Consider the following 23233-nt stretch of genomic DNA (forward strand, 5'->3'; position numbering starts at 1 on the left):
TGAAATGAAATCAGTCATGAAAAGTTTCCGTATACGGAACAATTTACAAAAGGTACGATTACAAAAGAGCTTGTCACTTTTAATATTTAATGATAAAGTCACCCTGTCATAAACCTATTATCACAATCCAATTTATGTACATATAATTATAATTTAAACAACGCACTAAGCTCTAACAATCCATTACAAATATACATTGAACATTACATACTTTGAACAAGGTTTGCTAAGCATCACAGAATCTGTAGTCAACAAAATGTCCATCGTCACAAACTGTAAAAGGGTAGAAAAACGGTCGATCAGGGTTCTGTACATGTGGCGGGCGGTGGACGATGATATTGATTATAAAATGCGCTTCTGAGAAGAGGGTCACCTCGATGATAAGACGGCAGCGGAAGCTAACAGCAAAGAGGAAGCCAGGAGACAACTTCCGGAAGAGTCGCTGTTTTCTCGACTTCCGTTCGAAGCGGAAGTGTGGCTCTTCGTCGTTTCCGCCAGACCTACAACAGATGTGAAAAATGTTACTGTGTAACTTTGTTTCCTTCTAAATTTCTAAATTGATACATCACCAGTAACTGAAAATATTTAGTTTTTTTTTATAAAAAGTAGAAGGATTACATACTTTATAGGTTTCTGTTTACCTTTCCAGCTAATGTTTTCGCATTTTAATATTAAAAAAAAATTATTTTAATTGCATTAAATTTTCAAAATAAATGCACATATAAAGTAAATTATGTATAATAAAAGTTCAAATCTCGCGATAGGAAAAAATATTATTTCTTGATTACTCTCTTAATTTACGTCAATTTTTTAATATTATTCTCAATAATATACAAATACAAAACTTGAAGGTCGGAAAATGAAAAATAATTATACATACCCTTGCGTATTTTGAGTTCACCTACTTGCTTTGATTTTTACAAAAATTCCGTTTCATTGAAAAGATCTACCAAAATTAACTTACACTCACCTTCGAATAAGGCGGAGTGTTTATCTCTGAGTCCTAACTGAGTATGTATTTTTATTTCTGAAAGAACAAAAACATATAAGTAGTTTTGCAAAAAATCTAGTTTTGTCTACAGAACACATTGATTTTGTAAATCTATAGTCTAGTACATATAATCTAATTTCTAATTTTTGTTCCAATGAATATTTTAACTAATAACTCAATGTTTATAATGTTCTAAGTCATGCATAAAACGCCAGGTATTAATAAATTGCTACAAGCCATGCGATTACAAACATTCACATTATTAACTGCATAGTTTGCACAGAAACTTACTACGTTGTATCAATAATTGTAAATATTTCATTTCTGTCTGTCTGACTTTCCAACTATTCTCCCAAAACAAACTGACCTATGGACTTGAAATTGGCACGAAGCATCGTTTTAAATAAGCAATACTGAATTCAGTGGAACAACATTTTTAATAAGTGCTGAGTTCATTCTTACATAAAGTTTTCATTTTAAATAATAACACTCGCAGCGTGCTATAATTACTAAACTAATTAAAGTTAACACTAGACCTAAGTTTGGAAAACTGTTTTATAACTTCGAATTTCTGCGTGTTAGTACAATTAAATTTCACAAAACTTTAATTATTTAACTAGTGCTAGAAAGCCTAGTTCAAAAAAATTACATGTGAATATACCATTTGATATAATACTTTAAGAAAGCTTTCTACTGTAGGACTCCAAGTTTTGCTTTAGAAATATCAAAGGACAATAAGTAGTTCTATGATGTTGCATGCCCAACCAATACATTTGTAAAGCCTTTGTAAAATCATATTACCAATATGGGGTCACAATTTATCTTTTGTCTAACAGGTTGGAGTAACCAATTATTATATTCAGTAATACTTTTTTGTCCATCTGTCACAGCACACTTGCATTAAGAACTTGAAATTTTGCATGCATTTCCTTGGAGGCCTGTTACACGACAGATGTTGTGTCGTAACATTGCCATGTAAATAATTCAGAAACCTCGTAGTAGTAAGTTTAATAATGTAAAAATGCGATAAGATTAGGCTTACATTATGTAGGTAATATATGTGTATATTTATTACAAAATATTTTATTTTTAGTCATCCCGTGTTTCTGTAGGTCAAACGCAACACACATAGGTGATATTTAAACATTATAACAAAGGATAATACTAATTATAATAGTAATAAGAATATGTTTGTAATTATTAAATACTAATATTAAAATTAAAAGTAAATCTATTTGCCACATAACCGGTTTTATGCAGTTATAGTCTATTTAGTTATTTTACCAAATGTAAAATGTTTTTCTATGATCCTAAATTAGACTTCATTATTATTCAAAATGTGTAAATGTAACTAATGTAGCACGTTGTTTCATATTATGGCTTGGTCTAGTATCGGAAATAGTGAAGGGGTTGCTATTTGATTGTACGGTATGATTGGTTTATTATCGTTACTTAGAACAGGACTATTACCCTTTTTAAGTGTTTCTTTCATTACCTTCTTTCAATTCTCTGTATTCCAAATAGCCTAGAACCCACCTATCAATTGTTTTGAGCATACAATAATTTTTTTGTATCAATAACTATTTTTTCCATATGAGAGAAATAATTTATTATCTGCGATGATTTCGGCAACGGTAGAAATAAGGTTAAAAGAAAATTTTGAACAAAAATTACAAGGTATCTATCGATTTTAATATATAAAATTAAATCTAATCAACTCCCTTGAAATTTAAAATTATTTTATATGTATCCAACCCTATAAAGGCAATGTCTAAGCATACAAGTAACAAGACATAACACAACACACAAACTGTACGTGTAGGGTGTTGGAAGTCTTGTCTAAGGTGTTTTATCTCCAATTTCGAATATAATTGTATCATGGTAAAAAATAATTTTTTTTTGATATTTGTAACCTTTGAAAAACACTTCCATATTGATTCAAACGAAGATAAAGTGGCTAAAAATTAATAAATTTCTTAAATATTATGTCATTTTTACGATAAAATCTAAATAGTTTAATTATACAATTTGAATTAAATAAAGTTGTTTAGACTATTAAATATGGTTTTCTAAATGGAATAAAATTTAAAGTAACATTTTCAATAAAATATTAAGTAAATCGTGATTCTTTTACAATATACTGTAATACAGTAAAAACATTTTTCTTAACTGTTAATTGTACTAAACTATGACAACCTATTATCGAAGCGTTATTATTTAATTCCAATAAAATCGTCAATGGTTTAATTTCATGGTTTTAGTTAGTTAATTATAAAATAAATCTGTGAAGTTTGATTATACATTAACTTGGAATATTGCAGGCATTTAATTACAACGCTATTTTGGTTATGGATATTTTTACCAACAGCCTTCATGCCATAACACTAAGGGATGAGGGCAATCTTTTATTACCGTTTTAATATAGATGCAGACAACATAAAAGGGCAGAAATATGCTTATGAAAATGGACACGGTGAGGTAAGAAACTGTTGCGTGCAATACTATCCAAAGGAAAGTAATCTTTTTCAGCTTAAGCAAGGTAGGTTATCCAAGACCTTACCACTAATTCTTGGGGGTTCCCTACTGATTCTGTTTTTATTACTGATTAGTAAGAGCAAAATTCAACACATCCTGTATTTTTATAGTATTTTAGTGTTTATATCTTCATTAATATACAATGCACTGTCTTTAAAGTTATATTCCAAACCATAATTGTTAAAGTTTCATCTAAACACATTTTGCAACATACACATTCAAATTTTGAATTAGCATTTTCATTGCATAATTACAAACAATTATGAAATGCCTCTCATAGGATTTGGAAACAACCCATGATAAAGCAGTATAAATCAAGCTAATGCAAAATGAAATAAGTAGCTCACCGTAGAGTCTGAGGGTGCCTTCTCCACGCCCAAGAGAGTTAGTGCTGACGCAGTTGTATGTGCCGATATCAGCACGGCTGAAAGATCTGATGATCAGCCACATGTACACTTTGTAGGTAGACCGATTCTCGTGGATCGAGTATTTTGACCTATAACATTGTATTATTTATTAAAAATCCTAGTCACAAGCTAAAGAATTAGGGTATGTTCGGATTGAGTTAAGATACAGCCAAAGAGTTGGATTTAACAATTTGCAGTACCCGTGATCCAGATAATATTTAAACACGTTTATATTATAAGCATATCTGGAACATAAAAAGTTTGATTGTAAATTAATTAGATAATAGAGAGTTATTGTTATTCTTAGCTTAGGATGAAGAAATGAAGAAAGACAATATGTAGGCACTGCTAAATATACTCATGAATCTTCCAAAAAAACTGTTAAATAACATGTTAGGAATTACATCGGGAAAGCATATGCCATTTTAACGATTACCTTTTTGTATTATTTTTCCTTAAATTTTATAAAAAATTATCTTTCTTGTTTTAAACATACACGTTACTTGAAAGTTACACCAAAACAATTGATTACGGTTATACATTTCCCTGATAAAGAATTACCTCACTAATTTTGACTTTGTTGTTTCTGTAAAACATTTTTTCCATCGTTAAAAATAATTATAATCATGATACAATAATGAGTGTTGTAAGACATGAACCTAACAATGTATAAAATTATATAAAAAATATAGATGTGTAAATTTGTTTATTCCATAAACCTTTGTATAGAGTAAAGTACGGGTTTCAGATGGAAGGGATTATATCTTTTGCTAGAAAATAGTACCTCTTACTATATTATAAATAAAAACTGTTGGCTTAAATTTTTTTTTATTTCGTATACACCATATATTTCCTTCAATTGCCCTTTTTACGCATCTGTATTGGAAGATGACAAATAGTTTTTTTCCTACCTGACAATGTTACATATACCAGGTAACAAAAAATGGAATTACAAGCAATCTTAAAATAAACCTATTATATTACGAAAATATAGTAACTTAAAACCGTATAGTAGTGTATGGAATTTACATAAAAAAACTTATATATTACATATTACGACCTTGAGGGATCATAGTCTGCTACTAATATATACACCTTTTAAGAACGCAAAGAATATAGACATTTGTAATTTATTCCGTTCAAGTTATGAATAAAAATTATTTAAACGCATGGTTTAGAAATTTTAGCAATATTTATCTCTAAAAACAATTTATTATACTTTTATTGCGCTTCTTTAAAGTACGCCACTTTTACGTACTTAGATCGGCAGATTTGCTAACTGACGCAAAGAGACTATAACAGTACATTTCAAAACTAAACGTAGGTATAGGTAAATTATTCGGGCAGATGACCTGACGGCATTAAATTCCCTAATTAATAATAAGATTACAAAAATACAAATAGCAAGTAAATATCCATCTCTCGATAAAAGATTCACAATTTGAAAGATGTGGCTTTTCCGATTGAGATGATTAAAGTTAACAATTTATCTGGTATCTTAGACACGTATTAAGAGGCAAAAATACTTGAATATTTTTAAAACATGTCAAGAAGAATCGTAAAAAAACGGATCTGTTAATGTCATTTAAAAAGAGTAACGGTAAAAGTAAGTAGAGTTTGGCCCGTAAAGTAGCAAGAATGTCCTCTAGTGGTATTTCCGAAAATCAGTAGGTCAAACTAACAAAAGAAGTTACCTAGATATTAGAAATGCCATAGGAAACTCACCCGTCAAGCAACATCTCGCCCCTGTTCTTGATCCAGTAGTTGATTGTGTTGGGGTAAGCCTCCACGTAACACTCTAGCTGGACGTCTGTCCCCAGTGGCGCACCCAGGAGTTGGTTGGGCACCTTTATCACAGGTGCGACTGAAAAAAAGAGTTTACAATGTAAAGATTTCGTACCTTAGTGTTTAATAGCTGAAGTAGAAACTAACTTCGTTGAAAAATTGTCAACCTCCGGCCATTCCCTTTTAACAAATTTCAGTCAGATAAATTTATTTTACCATAGTTGACTTCATTTCTAGCAATATAAATATAATATATACATGATGGTTCATACTTTCATTAATTAAAAGAGTTTATTTACCTGCTCACGGCTTACAACAAGTCAGTAGTATACTTTGGCCGTTCCTGGGACAACGCACCCGAGACCGGATCTGGGACAAACCGTGTGAGACCGAATCTGGGACAGAATTTTTTAGAGAGCGACTAAGAGTGTGAGTACGGGTAGTCAGAACCGCGCCGCGCGAATCACCACGCATGTCATCGCTGTCCCTCCACCGCGCAGACACCACGGGTTTTTATTTACCACAATTGTGAGTATGTATGTGTTTGTGATTTACTGATCAGATCTAAATAGACGATGTTGTTTACATGGTTGTTCTGGAGCAGTTGGTTGTTTTGGTCTACAAGTGTGATTGTGATCTGTTGAATCTTTCGTAAACCGCTCCGAAGAGGTATGTAGTGTTTTTCTTGAGGTGATTGAGATATTTTGTAGCCGTGTGGTACATTAGGGGAAAAGGAGTAGAGGATTGCTGTCTCCAAATGTTTGTGAGAGTGAACATCATGATTGACAAGACTATTGTTGACAATATTGCAGTGTATCTCGATGACATCAACGGCTCTGAGATTCGGTGGATTCGATGCAATTACATTTTCATTTGAGTTGAAATAAGACGATTCTTTTTGTAAGTTTGTTGCATCAGATTTTTCAAAACCTAAGAGATCACTAACGGTTTTATCCAAGTAGAATTTAATTGGAGAATTAATTGATATTTTGTCACCATCTTTGAAGATCTTGAAATCGTCAGAATTTATACTAAGATTCAACGACTGTATGTAATCTCTGAAACTCTTTTCAAGTTTTCAATGGTCCAGTAACCACATTGAAGTATCAGTGGTTTCGGAATGAAATGTATTTCCAAGTCCCAAAAATAGACTTTTACATGTTGCAACAAGTTGTATATGTTGTTCTCAGAGTAAAATCCAACAAGAGCCATATAATACTCCGCGTTTGGATCCAAGTGGATGGGGTGTTCTAAATGGAGAGTCAGTACAGACTCAGTTCCAGTTAGTTTGAGTAATGGCATGGTTGCAGTTTTTTATATACTTATAATTCTATACAAGTTTTAGATGAAGTTACTACCATCATGGAAGTCTTCAAAACCCCTTTCCATATATTTTTTATTTCGTTGTTGAATTTTTTCTGCATGATGTATATCTTGCCTTCTAATTCACTCAATTGAACTTTGACAACCACATCATATGGCTCCACTACTTTGCTCACTTGACCAATTCTCTGGTGGTTTTTCAGTAGGAAGCTGCCCCATATCTTTTCACCATTTACGGTACTAGTGGGGGAAATCTCGATCGCATTTATTATTTTTTCAGATTTTACCAAATGCGATTCCAATAATTTCTTGACTTCGAATAAATCTTGTGAGACTTTTGATACAATCACTTGCAAGCTCAATTATCTCGTCAGGAGAAGGGTCTGAATTGGGTTGAGTAGGTATTGATCCAATTTCAATTTCTTCTCCAAATCTGTTGAAAATAAAACCATGGTTTCCATGCATTTTTATTGTTTCTTATACTACGAAGAATATGTTCCCAGTCCTCACCAGCTGAATCTCGTCGTAGAACCTCCAGGCACAGATGTCCACAGATAGGAGGATCGTCAAACCCCTGAATACGCTCTGAGTTATAAACCAACCCTTTTGGCCCCAAGTACCTGACTACTTCTATTGGAGGATTGACATCGCCATATGAATCAAAATAGAATTTCTTTTCACCACGTTTCACATAACACGTCCAGTGAGTACCACCAGATGAAAGGTCACCAAGATTTACAATACCACGTTCGATATTTGTAGGTTTGTCTGGAAGTAACTGTCGCATGAAAACACCTCTAAACTCATTAATGTTTAATATACCTGCTAATTTTTCTATTTCACCAAGAGACAGCGGGAAGATATCTTTTTTTTATTCACAGACAACAATGCATCAAGCTTCCGACCAATACGTCGTTTTCAACCCTCTACCTGTAGGGTCTTTTTCAATAATGGTGTCCAACTCCTCATCGACTAAACTCTTTAACTAAGGTATAAATTTTTCTCTAAGTAAAGGAGCCACCTTTCTTCTTATTAATGGAGAGATGAAGCGTTTTCTCCAGGAACTGACGAATCCACCATTTCCATAATTTCCTTCAAAAACCCTCCTTGTTTATTAGATACGAGTTGGTTGTAACTTAGAAGCAATTGTAAACCTTTTTTGTTCTTAACGGCTCTAGAAACGGCTTTGTGTTGCTCTCCAGAAAGAAGTATACGATCACTTCCGTGAGACAGCTGTTCATTAGATAATCTGATTACTGTAGGTTTCCGTCTTTTGTACGCTGTACGAAGCTTACGTTTTTGAGCTTCGGATAGCCGAACTGTATAATTATGCTGACTTTCCATTCTATACGCTTTCTTATATACAAAACACTGACATGAAAAACAATAATTGGCGCCTACTAATGAAAAAAAAACTTTACTTTTACTTTTTTTGTTTTTTGTTGTTTTTTTTATTTGTTTTTACAGGAATTTGATTATGTTTCGAGTAATGTCATCTGAGAAATGTGCCTCAGATACAACGACAACATATGCTGTGGTGCCGCTGCTCCCTTGTGGAGATGCAATAGCTTTTACAAAATCTAATTCAATCTGAATGTCACTTCGAGATCTGTCTGTTGTTGGTTGATGTAGATGTGTGTCAATTACAACCAAAGGTGAGTTATCAATAAATTCTTTCAGGTTTACTAACACGTTATTGTCTCCGAAGTTTATTTTTCAGAACCCTAGGTACTGATCGTACATGATCCTGTATATACCATTAGTAATATCAAAATTCTGCAATTCCTGAGGGTACCTTTCTCCATTAATTTTCACAGACACATTTTTGATGTTGCAGCTGTCAAATCTACTAGGATCTTTTGCCTGGGTGTTTGTTCTGTTTGTCTGAAGTGTGATTATAACAAATCTAGGATTGAACACATTTCTGTAAACACTTGTAATATCGAAGCTGAACGATGAACCGAACACCCCTCTTTTGTCGATGCATTGCCATTGAAAGAAGTTGTAGACTAAAGCATCCTTGTCACTCAGATGTTTCAAACCATCAATTAACTGGATTTTGGAAGTGCTGGTATAATCGACTATGGGGACTCGTAACACAAACGACTCTATCACAATTTTTTCCATCACCAGGATCCGTTGCTGTGGACCCTGCCCCTTTCCAGTGAAACAACGCATCATTATCTTCATTCCTAGTAAATGTGATTTCAAAATCTCCCTTGTACATCGGGTAACGTAGGTGGTCAAAGAAACCCTAATCCTAAATGCCCAAGTGTGCCGAGTGCTTCAAACTTCCCACCTCCTGTAAACGATGATGAGAAACCACTACTTGAGAGTGTTTGTTTTTCAGTGTTACTGTAACTAACAACCCCCTTTATAGTGCTGGTGATGCCGGGGAGTTCTACTGTGTCGATCAATGTATTGTGTTTCCTCAGCTCTATTCTTGAAAACAAGAAGGCCGCGAAGTTGTCTACCAGTTTGACAGTAGAGTTAGTTTGATAATCAGATCCATCAGATTTTTTGCACATACTTTCCTTGAATGTGGTACATTATGCGTGAATCATAAAATGCGTCTCCATGATCCAGTTTGAATGTTGTATTGTTGTTGGGTGCATTGAAGTTGAGCTCTGAAACTGGCATTGCAGTTCTATACTCACTTCTTGCTATACCGCTCGAAAATTCAATATACAGTTTCTCCATCACTGGTTTTACCACTGATCACTGTTCTATTATATCCTCTCTTATATATAGGGTAAAAAATATTTGCTTTCATTGCTTTATATATCTGATGGGTAGATACATCCTGAAGTTCCTAACCCCATACCGAGTTTACGTTTCAACCACATTCCTCCTGTTGTTGCTAGGCCGACCATACGCTCATTCAAGTCAGCATCATCTGAGGTAACCCTCTCCCCAAGCTTTCTTTTGTAATATTTTGTCCGCCTCCCACCTGTCTTCTGTGTTTTTATGATCCCTATACCATATATCATGCTTCTTACAAGCATCATCGAGGGGATTAATTCCCTTATCTCCCCTAGCAAGTCTCTTGTCAAGCTGGGTGCCGGGCCCACAGTAAGTTGTACGTATCAAGATTCCAGTTCTTGGGCGCATGTAACTCGAATGGTAACTTGTTAATGATGTCGTTCAAAAGCCCTTTACCTTCTATAACATGTTCAGGCAAAACAGACAAACATCTGACTAGGTACTTCAACCCTTTAGGTGTAGCAATTAGGTCTTCCATTTCATCGTAAAGGAAATCAACCACAGACAGTTTTTTCATTATGAAAGTTGTTGTTCCCAGCTTCTTCCTGAGCTTGAATGTAGTGTAACCTGTCAATGAGGTCTTTGAAGTTCTTTATGTACTTATATTCGACCGGACTTTCATTGTAAACCTTTAACCCTGAACCAATTGTTGCCACTTTTCCATTCACAAACTCATCCCAAATAGGTTTTTATCATATGTTTCCACTTTAGTCCTTGACTTGATTTGGGACGATTACTTTTGGGATTGTTTTCTTTGGAAAAGCGAGTTTGTCCTCACCAACATGTCCTTGTAAGAGTTCCAGTCTTCATCGGTGTACAGATCCTTCTCTACTATATTGTTTTTCGTCAACAATCTCCAAAGACCCTCAGTCCCTTTGTATTTCTTTTGAGAGCTGACTAATATAATGTCATCATAATCAAATGTAATCGGTTCGGAACCGATCATCGGCTGCTCTAGATTTTCATCGTACCAAATACCAAACTGTTTGTCGTTGGATTTTGGAAGGTATCGGGCTCCTAGAGAACCAAGTGTTACTACTTTAGAATCCATCAACTGTTTCATCGATTGCTCTTGAGGTTGTACTTCTGGCTCATCATCGTAATCTACATCCTCAAACGTTCGACGATCTGATGCTTGAGGTTGAAATCTTACCAACTGTTTCATACGGTTTTGACTACGTATCTTTTGTGTTTCCAATTCTCTATGTTGTTGTTCCCTAATGGCTCTGGTGATTGGTTCGTACTTTTTCTCATTTTCACGAACATCTTCTAACTCTTTAAAATAGGTCTGAGCAAACTCACTTTGTAATTTCCGGTTTAACTCATCCAACTTTCTAGCTTTAGAAACAGTGAGCGGTCGATCATGTGTTATTGATATGTTACGATTGGCAGACGTCTCATTAGCATTTGATGATATAGTATTTTTGTTTGAGAAGTTTTTTAATTCATCCTGTTCAACACGTTTGAACTTTGCAGCCAAGACAGTCTGAATTTTTTCAAGTCGCCTTGCTTCTTTTGCATCTAGTTTATTCGCCATGTTGTATACTTATAGTAATAGATACAGCGTTATTCTTCAAATCTTTCAAGTCACGTTTACACTGGAACGTCAAATTACGTTTATGAACGTTAAATTACGTTTATACTTAAACGTCAAATTACGTTTATGAACGTTAAATTACGTTTATACTTAAACGTCAAATTACGTTTTATGAACGTCAAATTACGTTTATGAACGTCAAATTACGTTTATGAACGTTAAATTACGTTTATACTTAAACGTCAAATTACGTTTATGAACGTTAAATAACGTTTATACTTAAACGTCAAATTACGTTTATGAACGTTAAATTACGTTTATACTTAAACGTCAAATTACGTTTATGAACGTCAAATTACGTTTATGAACGTTAAATTACGTTTATACTTAAACATCAAATTACGTTTATGAACGTTAAATTACGTTTATACTTAAACGTCAAAATTACGTTTATGAACGTTAAATTACGTTTATGAACGTTAAATTACGTTTATGAACGTCAAATTACGTTTATGAACGTTAAATTACGTTTATACTTAAACGTCAAATTACGTTTATGAACGTTAAAAACGTTTATACTTAAACGTCAAATTACGTTTATGAACGTTAAATTACGTTTATGAACGTCAAATTACGTTTTATGGACGTCAAATTACGTTTATACTGGTACGTTTTACAACGAAGTATTATTCAACACTTAGTTTCATTTTTAAATTGCACATGTATTTCCTTTTTTGTGGTTTAGCTGATGTATTAATAGATATGAACCCATGAGGTGTTTTCCAGCACTCAAAACAGAGAGCCTCAAATTGGTTGAAAGTCATGTCAGAACCTACAAAGTCCTGGAACACTCTCTTTGTATAGTACTTGTTCATTGTAAACAGACACAACAGATTAACATTGTTTCGTATGACCTGCATATCAACTCGACCATAGCTCTGACTCAGGTAGACACAAGAAATCCCTTTATGACGTCCTCTAATGAAATAGTCTTTGATTTTAGTTTGCTCTTCTAGGAGGCAGTCATCAAATAACCACAAGTGAGTTTGTTTGCAGTCATCGATAGAAATGAGATCTTGACAGGACGAATAGAAAAAAACGCTATTTGTCTTCTAAGGTTTTTTTCTAATCTACTGTATTGTTCACGCAGATCTACATATGCAGGTTGTTCTATTGAACGACTGAACACGTATAGATTCTTGAACGGAACTCCATCTTTGTTGTAAATGAAATTCAATAACAAGTTCGTTTTACCACTCCCAGACGGTCCTACAATAAGACACCGTAACGGTCTAGGTAAAAATTGGTCTTCGAATTTATCTTTGCAATACACTTGAATTTCCATAGTATGTTCTCTTACATACATTTACAATTTAACAGTTTTCGCATATTCTATAATGACCCCATGCTAGGGTTCGGATATTGTCTTCGAGTACGAAACGCTTGTCGTCCTTTGATGAAAGTACCACTTTATGGTGTTCTACGCTGTAGAGATTGTGTGCTTGACTCCGAATTGTATTCATCGTTTTGTAGTGCTCGATGTTACTAAACAAACAGTCTTTATAGTAGCTAAAGGTAATTTCATTTTCAACTACAGCTTTTTTCACGCCCTTAGACCTCTTTATGAAATGGTTGTCTTCTATATTGCTCGCATACATCTTGGATCGTAGTCCTACAAACTCTCGCATGATTCGACCATTAAGTTCATCTTTCATTTTACCCAGAACTTTTTTGTTTACGTGGGGAAGCCCATATTGGTTGGGGGTTGGGGTAGTCACTTGTATCAAATAATCCAATTAAATGTTTCATGTCTTCATAGAAGTTTTTCGTTTTGATGTCATATATCAGGGAATCGGTATCGGTGTACACCATTTTTATATTAGATCCATACTTCTCTTTCATTACATTGTAGTGGAAATCATACATCAGTGTCTTTGATATGTCTAGAATACTCATACCTACGTAAATAGGTTTTATTTAACAAAAGTTTTTTCTTACTAAAATGTACAGCAACTAGGTTTTCTGTAAAGATGGTTCGACTCTAAAAGTTCGGTTTGCTAACCCATCTTTCCACTAATTTGGACTTAGTACCCAAACGAATGTCCACACGATTTCTCATATTTTCCATAGTGTTTCCAAAAAACTGAGTTGTTTCATAAGTTTAAAAAAGTCTTTCTCAAAATCATTTTTCGCCTTTGTACGCTCCATGGTATTCAGATTAATGTACGGTTGCAAACCAATTGCTTTGACTGAAACTAAGAACTCTATGAACATGTTTTAGTTTCATACCCAGACTCAAATAAAGCTTAAAATTTTTGTAGTGTACGACATACTTTTCTTTGCCATAGAGAGTTGTCAGAAGCTTTGCCATTTTCGATCCTGGTGGGACTCTACGTTCTGGAGCGAGAGGTAGATCAGAGTGTACGTCGTGTAGTTCTTCATGATATTCCAAATCAACTTCTAATATGTAGCCTGTGGGTGAAATCGTCACTAACTTTCATTACATCGATGTCTGTACTGCTCCACTGAAAGTTTGCATATGGTAGTTTTACAGACATTGCCCACCCATACAGGTTGTTTGCATCCAAGTACATGAGGTAGTTGTTTGGTTTCGATTTGTCGTAGTCTTTCATGTTGGGATTGTTTGCCTTCGCATATCGATGAGAACACTGTGAAATACCACCACGAATACCTTTTTCAACCATGAGTACCATATCGATGTCAGTCAACAGGGACAGTTCGACTTTTGTAATTTTTAGCATTGCGTTCCAAGCCAACCCAGGTGCTGTGAAATACCATGCAGGATCTAATTTGTATGTATTGAGACATACATCCCTGAAGTTTTCCATAACATCTGCAAGCAGCAAGACATCGGTTTCGTTATATAGCATTGTATATTCTTTCATGTTCTGAATGTTAAAGGCGGTCCATACATCGCACGCATGTTTGTAATCTTCATTTGTTATGTGTTGTTTATTCAGTCTATTGTAAAATTCTTCTTGACTAGGTAGTGATGTTTCACTATATTTTTCTATACTGTCCATGTAGTCGTAAGGGTACACTCCTTTTCGTAGCAATAAATTGAGGTCCTTACCATTGTAATATGTTGAGATGTGTTTGAATTGAGATCTAGTCAGATTCTTTGCCAACCTATCGAGACTTTGTGACATGAACTTGAATGAATCGATGAATCGTAGTTCAATTCCACCTTCCACACTGACCGTAAAGGAAATGTACCGCTCCTCGTTGTTGGGTATCAATGATATGCGATTTTCGAACTTACCAAACTCTTTAATGAATAGGTGAGTGTCGTAACCTGCTAAATTATGAATGAAAAACATGAATGAACCTAGGTTTTTTGAAATTGATGTTAGACTTGTTGTGAGCTGCTCCTCTAAACAAAGGCGTCAAATGGTTATGGTCTCTAACACGCTCATCACCAAGAAAACTTCCACAGATATGCCACGTAGTTGTAGATTCAAATATTTCCTGTTGCTCTTTTGTCACCAACTGCATGGGGACTATTGCTTCACTCTTGTAAAGTTCATTAATCCTTATCGACTCCTCAATCAATGATTTTACAAATACATGTGCAGCATCGTCTCCAAAGTATTTAATCGGTGGTTTGGAAAAGCCGTCCTCTGACACCCCCATACATACAGAAGGAAATGGCATTATGTTTCTGAATATTTGATAGTGAACGACTGATGATTACCATTACAATCCACTTTACACGGTTGACATGTTGAAATAGGTGCTAGACAGCATTCAAAGTCTGCGTAATACACAAAGGGCACTCTCATTTAGCAATTGAAATCTTTAAATCTAATTACAGTTCCTGGCTCTGGTAGTTCCAATTTCACAGCATCGTGTGTGTTACAGTCTTCTCTATGCTTGATGAGTAAATCCTCTCTCGTAAAGTGTTGTAAACACCTATTGCATATCCACATCTTATGTCCATTTCGTGAGATCTGTGAACTAACCAAACAAGACATATCTTTGATCCAGCAGTAGTGAGTGTTTGTTTTTTTCTCTGATAAATAGTAGATTAACATGTTTTTCCATCTCGTTATAAGTTATTCTCAGCGGGAATATATCGAACTTGTCATCATAAGCATAGACATTAACAGAAATTCCACTACGTCTTTCAAACTTTGCTATATCATCAAGTTTCATGGGCATTCGCAAGTTGCTAGTGCATGAAGCAGCTCTCGTTTTGAAAGGTTCGTAATTGCTGATTCTTTCTGGATGAACCTTAACTGGATGTAAAGCTGCCAGAATAGACCACATAAAACATTTCTGATCTTCGTTTTTTACATTAATAACAGCCTTTTTGGATTGAATCTGTTTTGGTAGAACCACATAGCTGGATCCATGAAAAGGAACGTATCGGTTGACTCTGATCTCCAAGTCTTTTCACACTTTTTAGTGACCATTGAGAAACCGTTTGCCTCAAACTCCTCCATCTCAACCAACATCTTAAGTTTTGCTGAGTTATAATAGTCAGACAGAGACGTTGTCGAGTAAAGAATTTCATTTTTCGTTTTAAAGTTTATGACTTGAGTCACCTTCACATCGTTTATTATTTTTCTTGAATTCAACATGATAAACCATGTTTACCTTAAGATTTTTTTCTTTTACAGCTTCCTGAAGTTTTTCAACAACGAGTGGTTTGCATATCTCAAGAAACATTTTTGGGATCTTTGATCCCACGTTTGTTTATAATCACATACGTTTTCAATCTTCCCGTGAATGCCGACTGGACTTCTGATATTTCATCAAGTATTGTCTGTGACTCCTCTGGAGTACGTACCGGAACCAGATGAGGTGTTGAAGGCGATTCTGTTTCAGACAGAAGCTGTCTTTCTTCCATGGTAGGGCTAATCGAATTCTCACTATTAATTGTACTAGTCGGTGTCTCACTAATAATCTTTTTCACACCTGTAGGAATCTTTTGTGGTCTAGTCGGTTTTCGGATCATCGCTTCAAGAGCTATATCGTTTGTATTGACCTTTGGTACTTGTTTGACTTCCCTGGGTCGTTTTGGGTATTTCTTTACCAGCATGTTGATGTCTGGAGTAGGTGCCGGCAGTCTTGGTGTCAGTCTCGTAATGGGTAATATTTCACTCTTGTATCGAGGACCTTCATGAAGTGCTGACAAAATGGATATGACGTTTCGATTGTTTGTGACGGTTCCAGTTGGATGACTCTATTGGTGTTTCACAAATCCAACACATTTTACTTTTAGGAGCTGGTTTGAATTTCCATCTTTTTCAGACGTTCGTTATATGTCATACCATGCTGGTTTTTGGCACATTTTTGAGATTTTCGGTGCCGAGCCATGTTGGAAACCGTTATTTCCTTACTGCATTTTGGACATGGTTTTCTTCTGGGGTTTTATTTGAGCACGTACATCGGTCGGACTAAGCACGTTGTATGTTGGACTCTCTGGGATATGTAGTGGTGAATGGTATACAGGACTATATGGTATATGCAGTGAATAGTCGGACTCATCCGGAACTTCAAATGGTGGTGGACCAAGTATTGATATAATTTTCGATGAATCGGGGTGTATCCTTTTTTACTGGTGGTTCAAACTTTGGAGCGTCAGCTTTAGATGGACCAATTATAGCTCTAATTTTGGAATAGAAATCTGGAGTGTCTAACATAGACAAATCAAAATCAGCAATCGCGTCTTGTTCTTCAGGTCTGAGATTTGAATAGGACTCTGGCAACATAGACATATCAAAATCAGAAATCACGTCTTGTTCTTCAGGTCTGAGATTTGAATAGGACTCTGGCAACATAGACATATCAAAATCAGCAATCGCGTTCTGGAATTGATTGTCACTCACAGTCATCAGCGTAGTTTTCCAACATAGACATATCAAAATCCGGAGTTTGTCTGTCTAACGTAGACATGCATTTCTTTGTTTTTTTATGGCGGGACATGGAGGAGTTTCCTGACTTCAGCACCACACCTTGAACATACTTGTTTCATCGAAGGAGGTTTTTCATTGAATTCGTTGGAAGAAGCGTAAGCTGGTGGATTTGACGCTGACATACACTTCTTGGTTTTTTTTTTGATGGCGGGATAGGTTAGATGCAGTAACCTCTGCTCCACAATTCGGACATTTCTTCACTGATGATCTTCGAAGACCATCCGTAGCAATTGAGAAATGCTGTTTGCTTGCTAGCAGGAGAAAACGCCATTATTACAGAGCTGGCTACTCTGTTACTCTATGGGCGATTGACGATGGAAAAAGGATGAGGTATGGATGCACTTCTTTGTTTTTTGGTGGCGGGATAGGTTAGATGCCGTAACCTCTTCTCCACAATTCGAACATTTCTTGACTGATGATCTTCGAAGACCATCCGTAGCATTGAGAAATGCCTGTTTGCTTGCTAGCAGAAGAAAACACCATTATTATAGAGCTGGCTACTCTCTTATTGTATGGGCGATTGACGATGGAAAAGGATGAGGTATGGATGGATGAGAATAGGAAGAGGAGTAGGAAGAGGGTGGGGTGTGTGTGGGATGAGTGGAAGGAAGGATGAGAGCATTATTAATACATTTGACTCTGAACTAGAACATAGTTTTTTGTAACTCTTTTCATAAAACGATCCTATTATTTCCTCACCAGACTGGTCTGCTATTTTGTAGGTAACAGGGCAAGTTTTTTGTTGACGGCCACAATCCGAAAAAAATTTCTCTTGTCCAATTTCTGCGGTATTTATTTTCCAAATACATCTTTCTTTATAGTAATTCTTACACGGTCTCCAACCGAAAGTCTGGGTCTGAATACTAGACATCGTCCAGTGTTTGCGTACATGTTTCTTAAAGTTTTGTTCATTGCTTGAATTCACTTCTGATGGGCTCATCTTTATAGCTGCTATGAAATTTTTCTGTTATAATTGACGTAGAAGCTTCTGTAAATGTGACACCCATCTAAAAGAGTTTTGAATTTCAAAGTGCACTTTCATTTTTTCATTGAGAGTTCTATGGAAACGCTCTATAATGGCACTTTTTTTCCTCATTTTCAGTATGGTATAACTTTATTTGATTTTTGTGTAAAAACTCTCTAAAATTCCTTATTAACAAATTCTCGTCCTTTATCCGCGTGAAGAAGGTTCGGGGGTTTGTGACCAACCAATTTCGCTCTTCTTAATATTTTACCAAACGATTTAGTAACCTCTTTTGAGCTTTTAGTTTTTAATGGTTCTGACCACGCATATTTTGAAAACGTATCAATTACATTAAGTATGTATCTGAATCAATCATTTTCCTTTGAAAACCTAATAATTACAACAAGGTCTGCAGCCCACAATCATCAATACCCAAAGTTACAATTTTTCTCTTAGGGAATCGCTTAACCACAGGTTTATGAACCTCTAATGCTCGAAGCAGGATTTCTTTCCGACTTTTCTGCTTCATTAATTCCTGATACTATCCACAATACACTTACATTATACCAAACTAGTAATTTATAAGGTGCGGTGTCTCGCGCGGCGCGGCGGTGACTGGACAGTGACGAGGCGCGTACCGATTGTTTTGTAATACTTATAGAAACAAGAACGCGGTGTCTCACACGGCGCGGTGGTGGTGACGGTTCAGCAGTCGCGCGGGCGCGGTGATGACGAGGCGCGTGCCGATTGCTTGGCGGTGACGGTTCAGCAGTCGCGCGGTGCGGTGCTGACGAGGCGCGTGCCGATGCTTGTATACTTACAGTAACAACGCGTGGTGTCTGCGCGGTGGTGGCGGGACAGCGAATGACATGCGTGGTGATATCGCGCGGCGCGGTTCTGACTACCCGTACTCCACAACTCTTAGTCGCTCTCTAAAAAATTGCGGTGGCGGGACAGCGATGACATGCGTGGTGATTCGCGCGGCGCGGTTCTGACTACCCGTACTCACACTCTTAGTCGCTCTCTAAAAAATTCTGTCCAAGATTCGGTCTCACAACGGTTTGTCCCCCAGAACCGGTCTCGGGTGCTCTGTCCCAGCAACGGCCAAAAGTATACTACTCAAGTCTAACATACGTAACATATATTGTTCGCCTTGAACCAGGATAAAGAAAATTTACGAAAAAATAGAAATGAGACATGTTAATTGTACTGAATTTTTTATGAAAGATCAGAATAAAAAATATTTTTACGTGAAAATAAGTGATGTGAAAATGTGATCTAAAATTATCTTTGTAAAGTTGTATAACAGTCTTAATGGTACTTCTGATTCATTACATCACATTAGTGGTCACTAGTGTAATATGTAGTAAACATAAGTGTTTAAATTCGTTCTTCCTTTCTGCGAACATGAATATGAACTTAACTGCCACTTTTGAGAAATTTCAGCTTATAGACTTAGCAATCTGTTAACTGCCTTTTAAATTTAGATTCAGTTTCTTAAATATAATAATTATGTACCCAAACTGTAAAATATGTCAGGAAAACTATTTCCAGGTTTCTCTTTATACAGATTTAAAAACCTACACCTATGAATATTTTACAAAAATGATTGTTCAAATTGATTGACCGGTTATTTAGATTATCGCATAGCTACATACTTATCAATTCTTTTTTTTAATGACTTATGGATTCTAATTCAAATACTTTTATTGCTTTTTAATAATGCAGCCTAAATGACAAATAATGAATAGCATATTTAGGTATAATTTTTCACTTATTCACAAAAGAAATGATAATATTCAGATAAATAAACTAATCTGTACTCACAGTTCACGCTGAATGCCACCCGTTTACTAACAGCTGGAGGGACATCATTGCTTGCAATACACAGATAGATGCCCATCTGACGGCGGTCTACTTTCCAGAACGTCATGGCACTACCGTTATACATGTCCACTGGAATAACATATTGTAATATATTAAGAGTGCAAGTCCTCAGAATAACACCTGATCCTAGTGTTTATTCCAACACAACACAGACGCTGCTATAGCAATATTTGGGTAACTTGCACAACTTGTTCAACATATTTTAAATATAAATGTCCTTCTATTTTAAAAAACTTGTCATAAAAATTATAAATTTTTTTTGGACATTACACATTTTTTACGTGGAATGTATCAATTTAAGAAATTTAATCGTGTATATCAGTGAATGGAAAACATTAAAATGAAATTTCGTCTAATCTAGTAAAATGAGGCAGACGTGCCTCAATTTATAGAAAATCAAAATTTATAGAAAGTCTCTGAAAGGATTGAAATAGGTTATCGAATTTTTTTTTATATGACAATGATAACATCTTAATTATCTTAGTTTTAGTTGACATATAATAGGTATTACTTGTATACATGTCCCATGACAACCAACATTTGCTACAAATCTATTTCTGTATGAAATGTCTTGAAAATCCTGGAAATTATGAATGTTGTAAATCTATTTCGTTATGATTTTGAAAACTTATTATACTAAAACTTGTACTTATTTACAATGTCTTTAATGATTAAGAAATTCAGTTGTTAAGCATAAGACAAAATAAACAAAATACTAATCTTGATGTAAACAAATAAACTGATTAGATCGATTTTAAATAATTTTTAGGAAGTGTGAGAAAACAATGTAAAATTATTTTTCTGATTAATTATAGATAAACACAGATGGAACCCCTAACCCTTGACAATATCCCTTGGCCCCTTCCTGATGATTATGCCCTCGCCGTCCTCTCGTCGCCAGAGTATTCTTGGCTTGGGATGACCGGTTGCCTGACAGATTAGTGTGGAGTTCTCTCCCTCCCTGCACCGACATGTCGGAACTTGTCTCGTCATTCAAGATATCGGGAGGCACTAGAAAATATGTTTTGAAATATTATATGAGGAAAAAGGGATCATAGTGGATGAAAGCATCAATATGGCAGAAAGAATAAGTTATATGTCTACTCGTAATATGTTCCATTCATTCACGCTTATAATCCCAATAAATTTATTGTTCACACTCGGTTGCAAAATGTAATCAATGATCTTGCATATACTTGAATAAACATATGGTAAAACTACCCTGGCAAAATTAAAATTATGAATTAAATTCTATATTTATATTTATTATCTTTTTAAAATACAAAAAAATAAACTTAAAAATGTATGTGTTTGGTTTAAGTGAAATAAGCCATTTCTTTCATGAACAAACAATGCTTATTTATTTGTATGTCCGTTCAAACTAAGTATATCTTAAAACTGCAGTTAATCCCTGCCAAAAGGCCTTACCTAAGACGTCAATGCAGCCGATCTGTTTCTTCATGATATTAGTGTTTATCTGACACATATAGCACCCTCTGTCCGACTCTTTAACCTGTTTAATGTGAAGCTGCCAGGTGCGGTGGTTGTCGTGTGTCACGGATATCCGTGAGTTGTGCGTCACCACACGAGTATGTAGGCTCAGGATAGTCCTGGTCCTCGGCCCGCAGCCAGCCCACCTAAAGCAAAAAAATGTTTCAGTAAAGTATGAAGAGAAAATTATAAATTTAGTCCCCTTATTTGTGCTTTAATCAGACAAAAAGTATAATATTTTAGAGTTACCTATTCTCTAACTATATATAAGTATGAGAGCCAGAACCTAAAGAAAGGGCTACTTTACAGAGGATTAAACATACCATGATATTGATTGTTCTTTTACTGTTGAAGTCTACAACCAATATAATTCTTTTTTTCAACCCTGTTCACCTAATTTGAAGATCCTAGAATTTATTCCATTAAGATATTTTTCACTCGAAAAGCGTAATACGGCACGATTTAAAATTGTACTTCATTAGAGAAAATTGAATTTTTATACTCAGGCAGTTTTGTTTACTTCAGCTTCAAAGAAATGATTATTATGGATCTGTTAAGGAATGTTTCTTTAGATAGAATTTGTACAAAAAAACTAAACTAAATAGGGCGTTTTACAAATTAAAATAAAAAGTAACAAATTAACATGACGAGGAAGAGGTTTCATTTTTTCAAACTTCAAGAGCTAGATATAATGGTATAACTCAAATTGCATGTCAATGTCTTATATTGTATTTAATCCATTTGTAATTTCAAAGTAAAGAAAAAAAGGCAGTATTAACATCCTCATGTAAACAATATGTCCGTTAGGAAAGGAACTAAATATTCCTCGTTGCATTTTTACTCCATATAACAGAGCCGCATCAGTTTAAATTAAAATTTTCAGAAGCATGATAATTAAATTTAGACCTAGTTTTTATTTTTAAAATATATGAACCCGTAATGGAATAATTTTGTTACATAATTCATTATTATATGGAAACTGACTCCAAATACAAGTCACGTTTTATAAAACTCATGTCTCCAAATTCTTTATATCGGTTATAAGCGGGAACTCACCCTGTACTTGCCGAGTCTCTCTACCACACACGAGAGCACGGCTTCACGTCCTAGGGGTGTTGTCAAGTTACTGATGCTCATGGCGAACTCGGGCTCCTCCTGAACCGCCAGTGGTCGAGGTTCTTTGCTATCCCATCCCTGTAAAGAAATATTATATTAGATAATAAAGACTTTTTTCAGTTGTAAATGAAGTACAAAACATTATAAAATATATTCATTAACTTCTACAACCACAAGTTTAGAGTAATAAATTGTATATAACCAACGAAACAATTTAATTTTATGCAAGTATCGGTTTAGGGTGAAACTTAATTACAAATCAATCCGAAAACTTGAATTTTATATGGTTGTCAAAGAAAATGTGGAATCACATAATCTCTATACTTATGTGTTCAGCATACCTCTAAATAGTTTGTTCCATTGACATAAACTTTATTAAACTAATACAGATATTTTTATTAAACTTCCACAATTGGTCCTTCTTATTCGTTTGGTTATAAGTACTGCTTTTATAAATCATTGATAAAAGTCACCTGCAGCAGACGTAATACT

At 35.0% G+C, this 23233-nt stretch overlaps 1 protein-coding gene across 1 annotated transcript; it reads right to left on the reverse strand.

The window, feature by feature from the left end:
• Nucleotides 1-226: 226 nt before the first annotated feature.
• LOC124372642 (lachesin-like) lies at nt 227-22819 on the reverse strand (the record flags this gene model as incomplete). The annotated part of the gene is given in 10 exon segments (XM_046831046.1): nt 227-500; nt 2747-2762; nt 3874-4022; nt 5659-5797; nt 20075-20203; nt 20974-21097; nt 21099-21145; nt 21563-21743; nt 21745-21771; nt 22682-22819. Coding segments are annotated over 10 exon segments (1224 nt in total), but the record flags the coding sequence as incomplete, so codon positions are not given.
• Nucleotides 22820-23233: the final 414 nt, after the last annotated feature.

Source organism: Homalodisca vitripennis, unplaced genomic scaffold (assembly GCF_021130785.1).
Source record: "Homalodisca vitripennis isolate AUS2020 unplaced genomic scaffold, UT_GWSS_2.1 ScUCBcl_3699;HRSCAF=9388, whole genome shotgun sequence".
Classification (NCBI taxonomy): Eukaryota; Metazoa; Arthropoda; class Insecta; order Hemiptera; family Cicadellidae; genus Homalodisca; species Homalodisca vitripennis.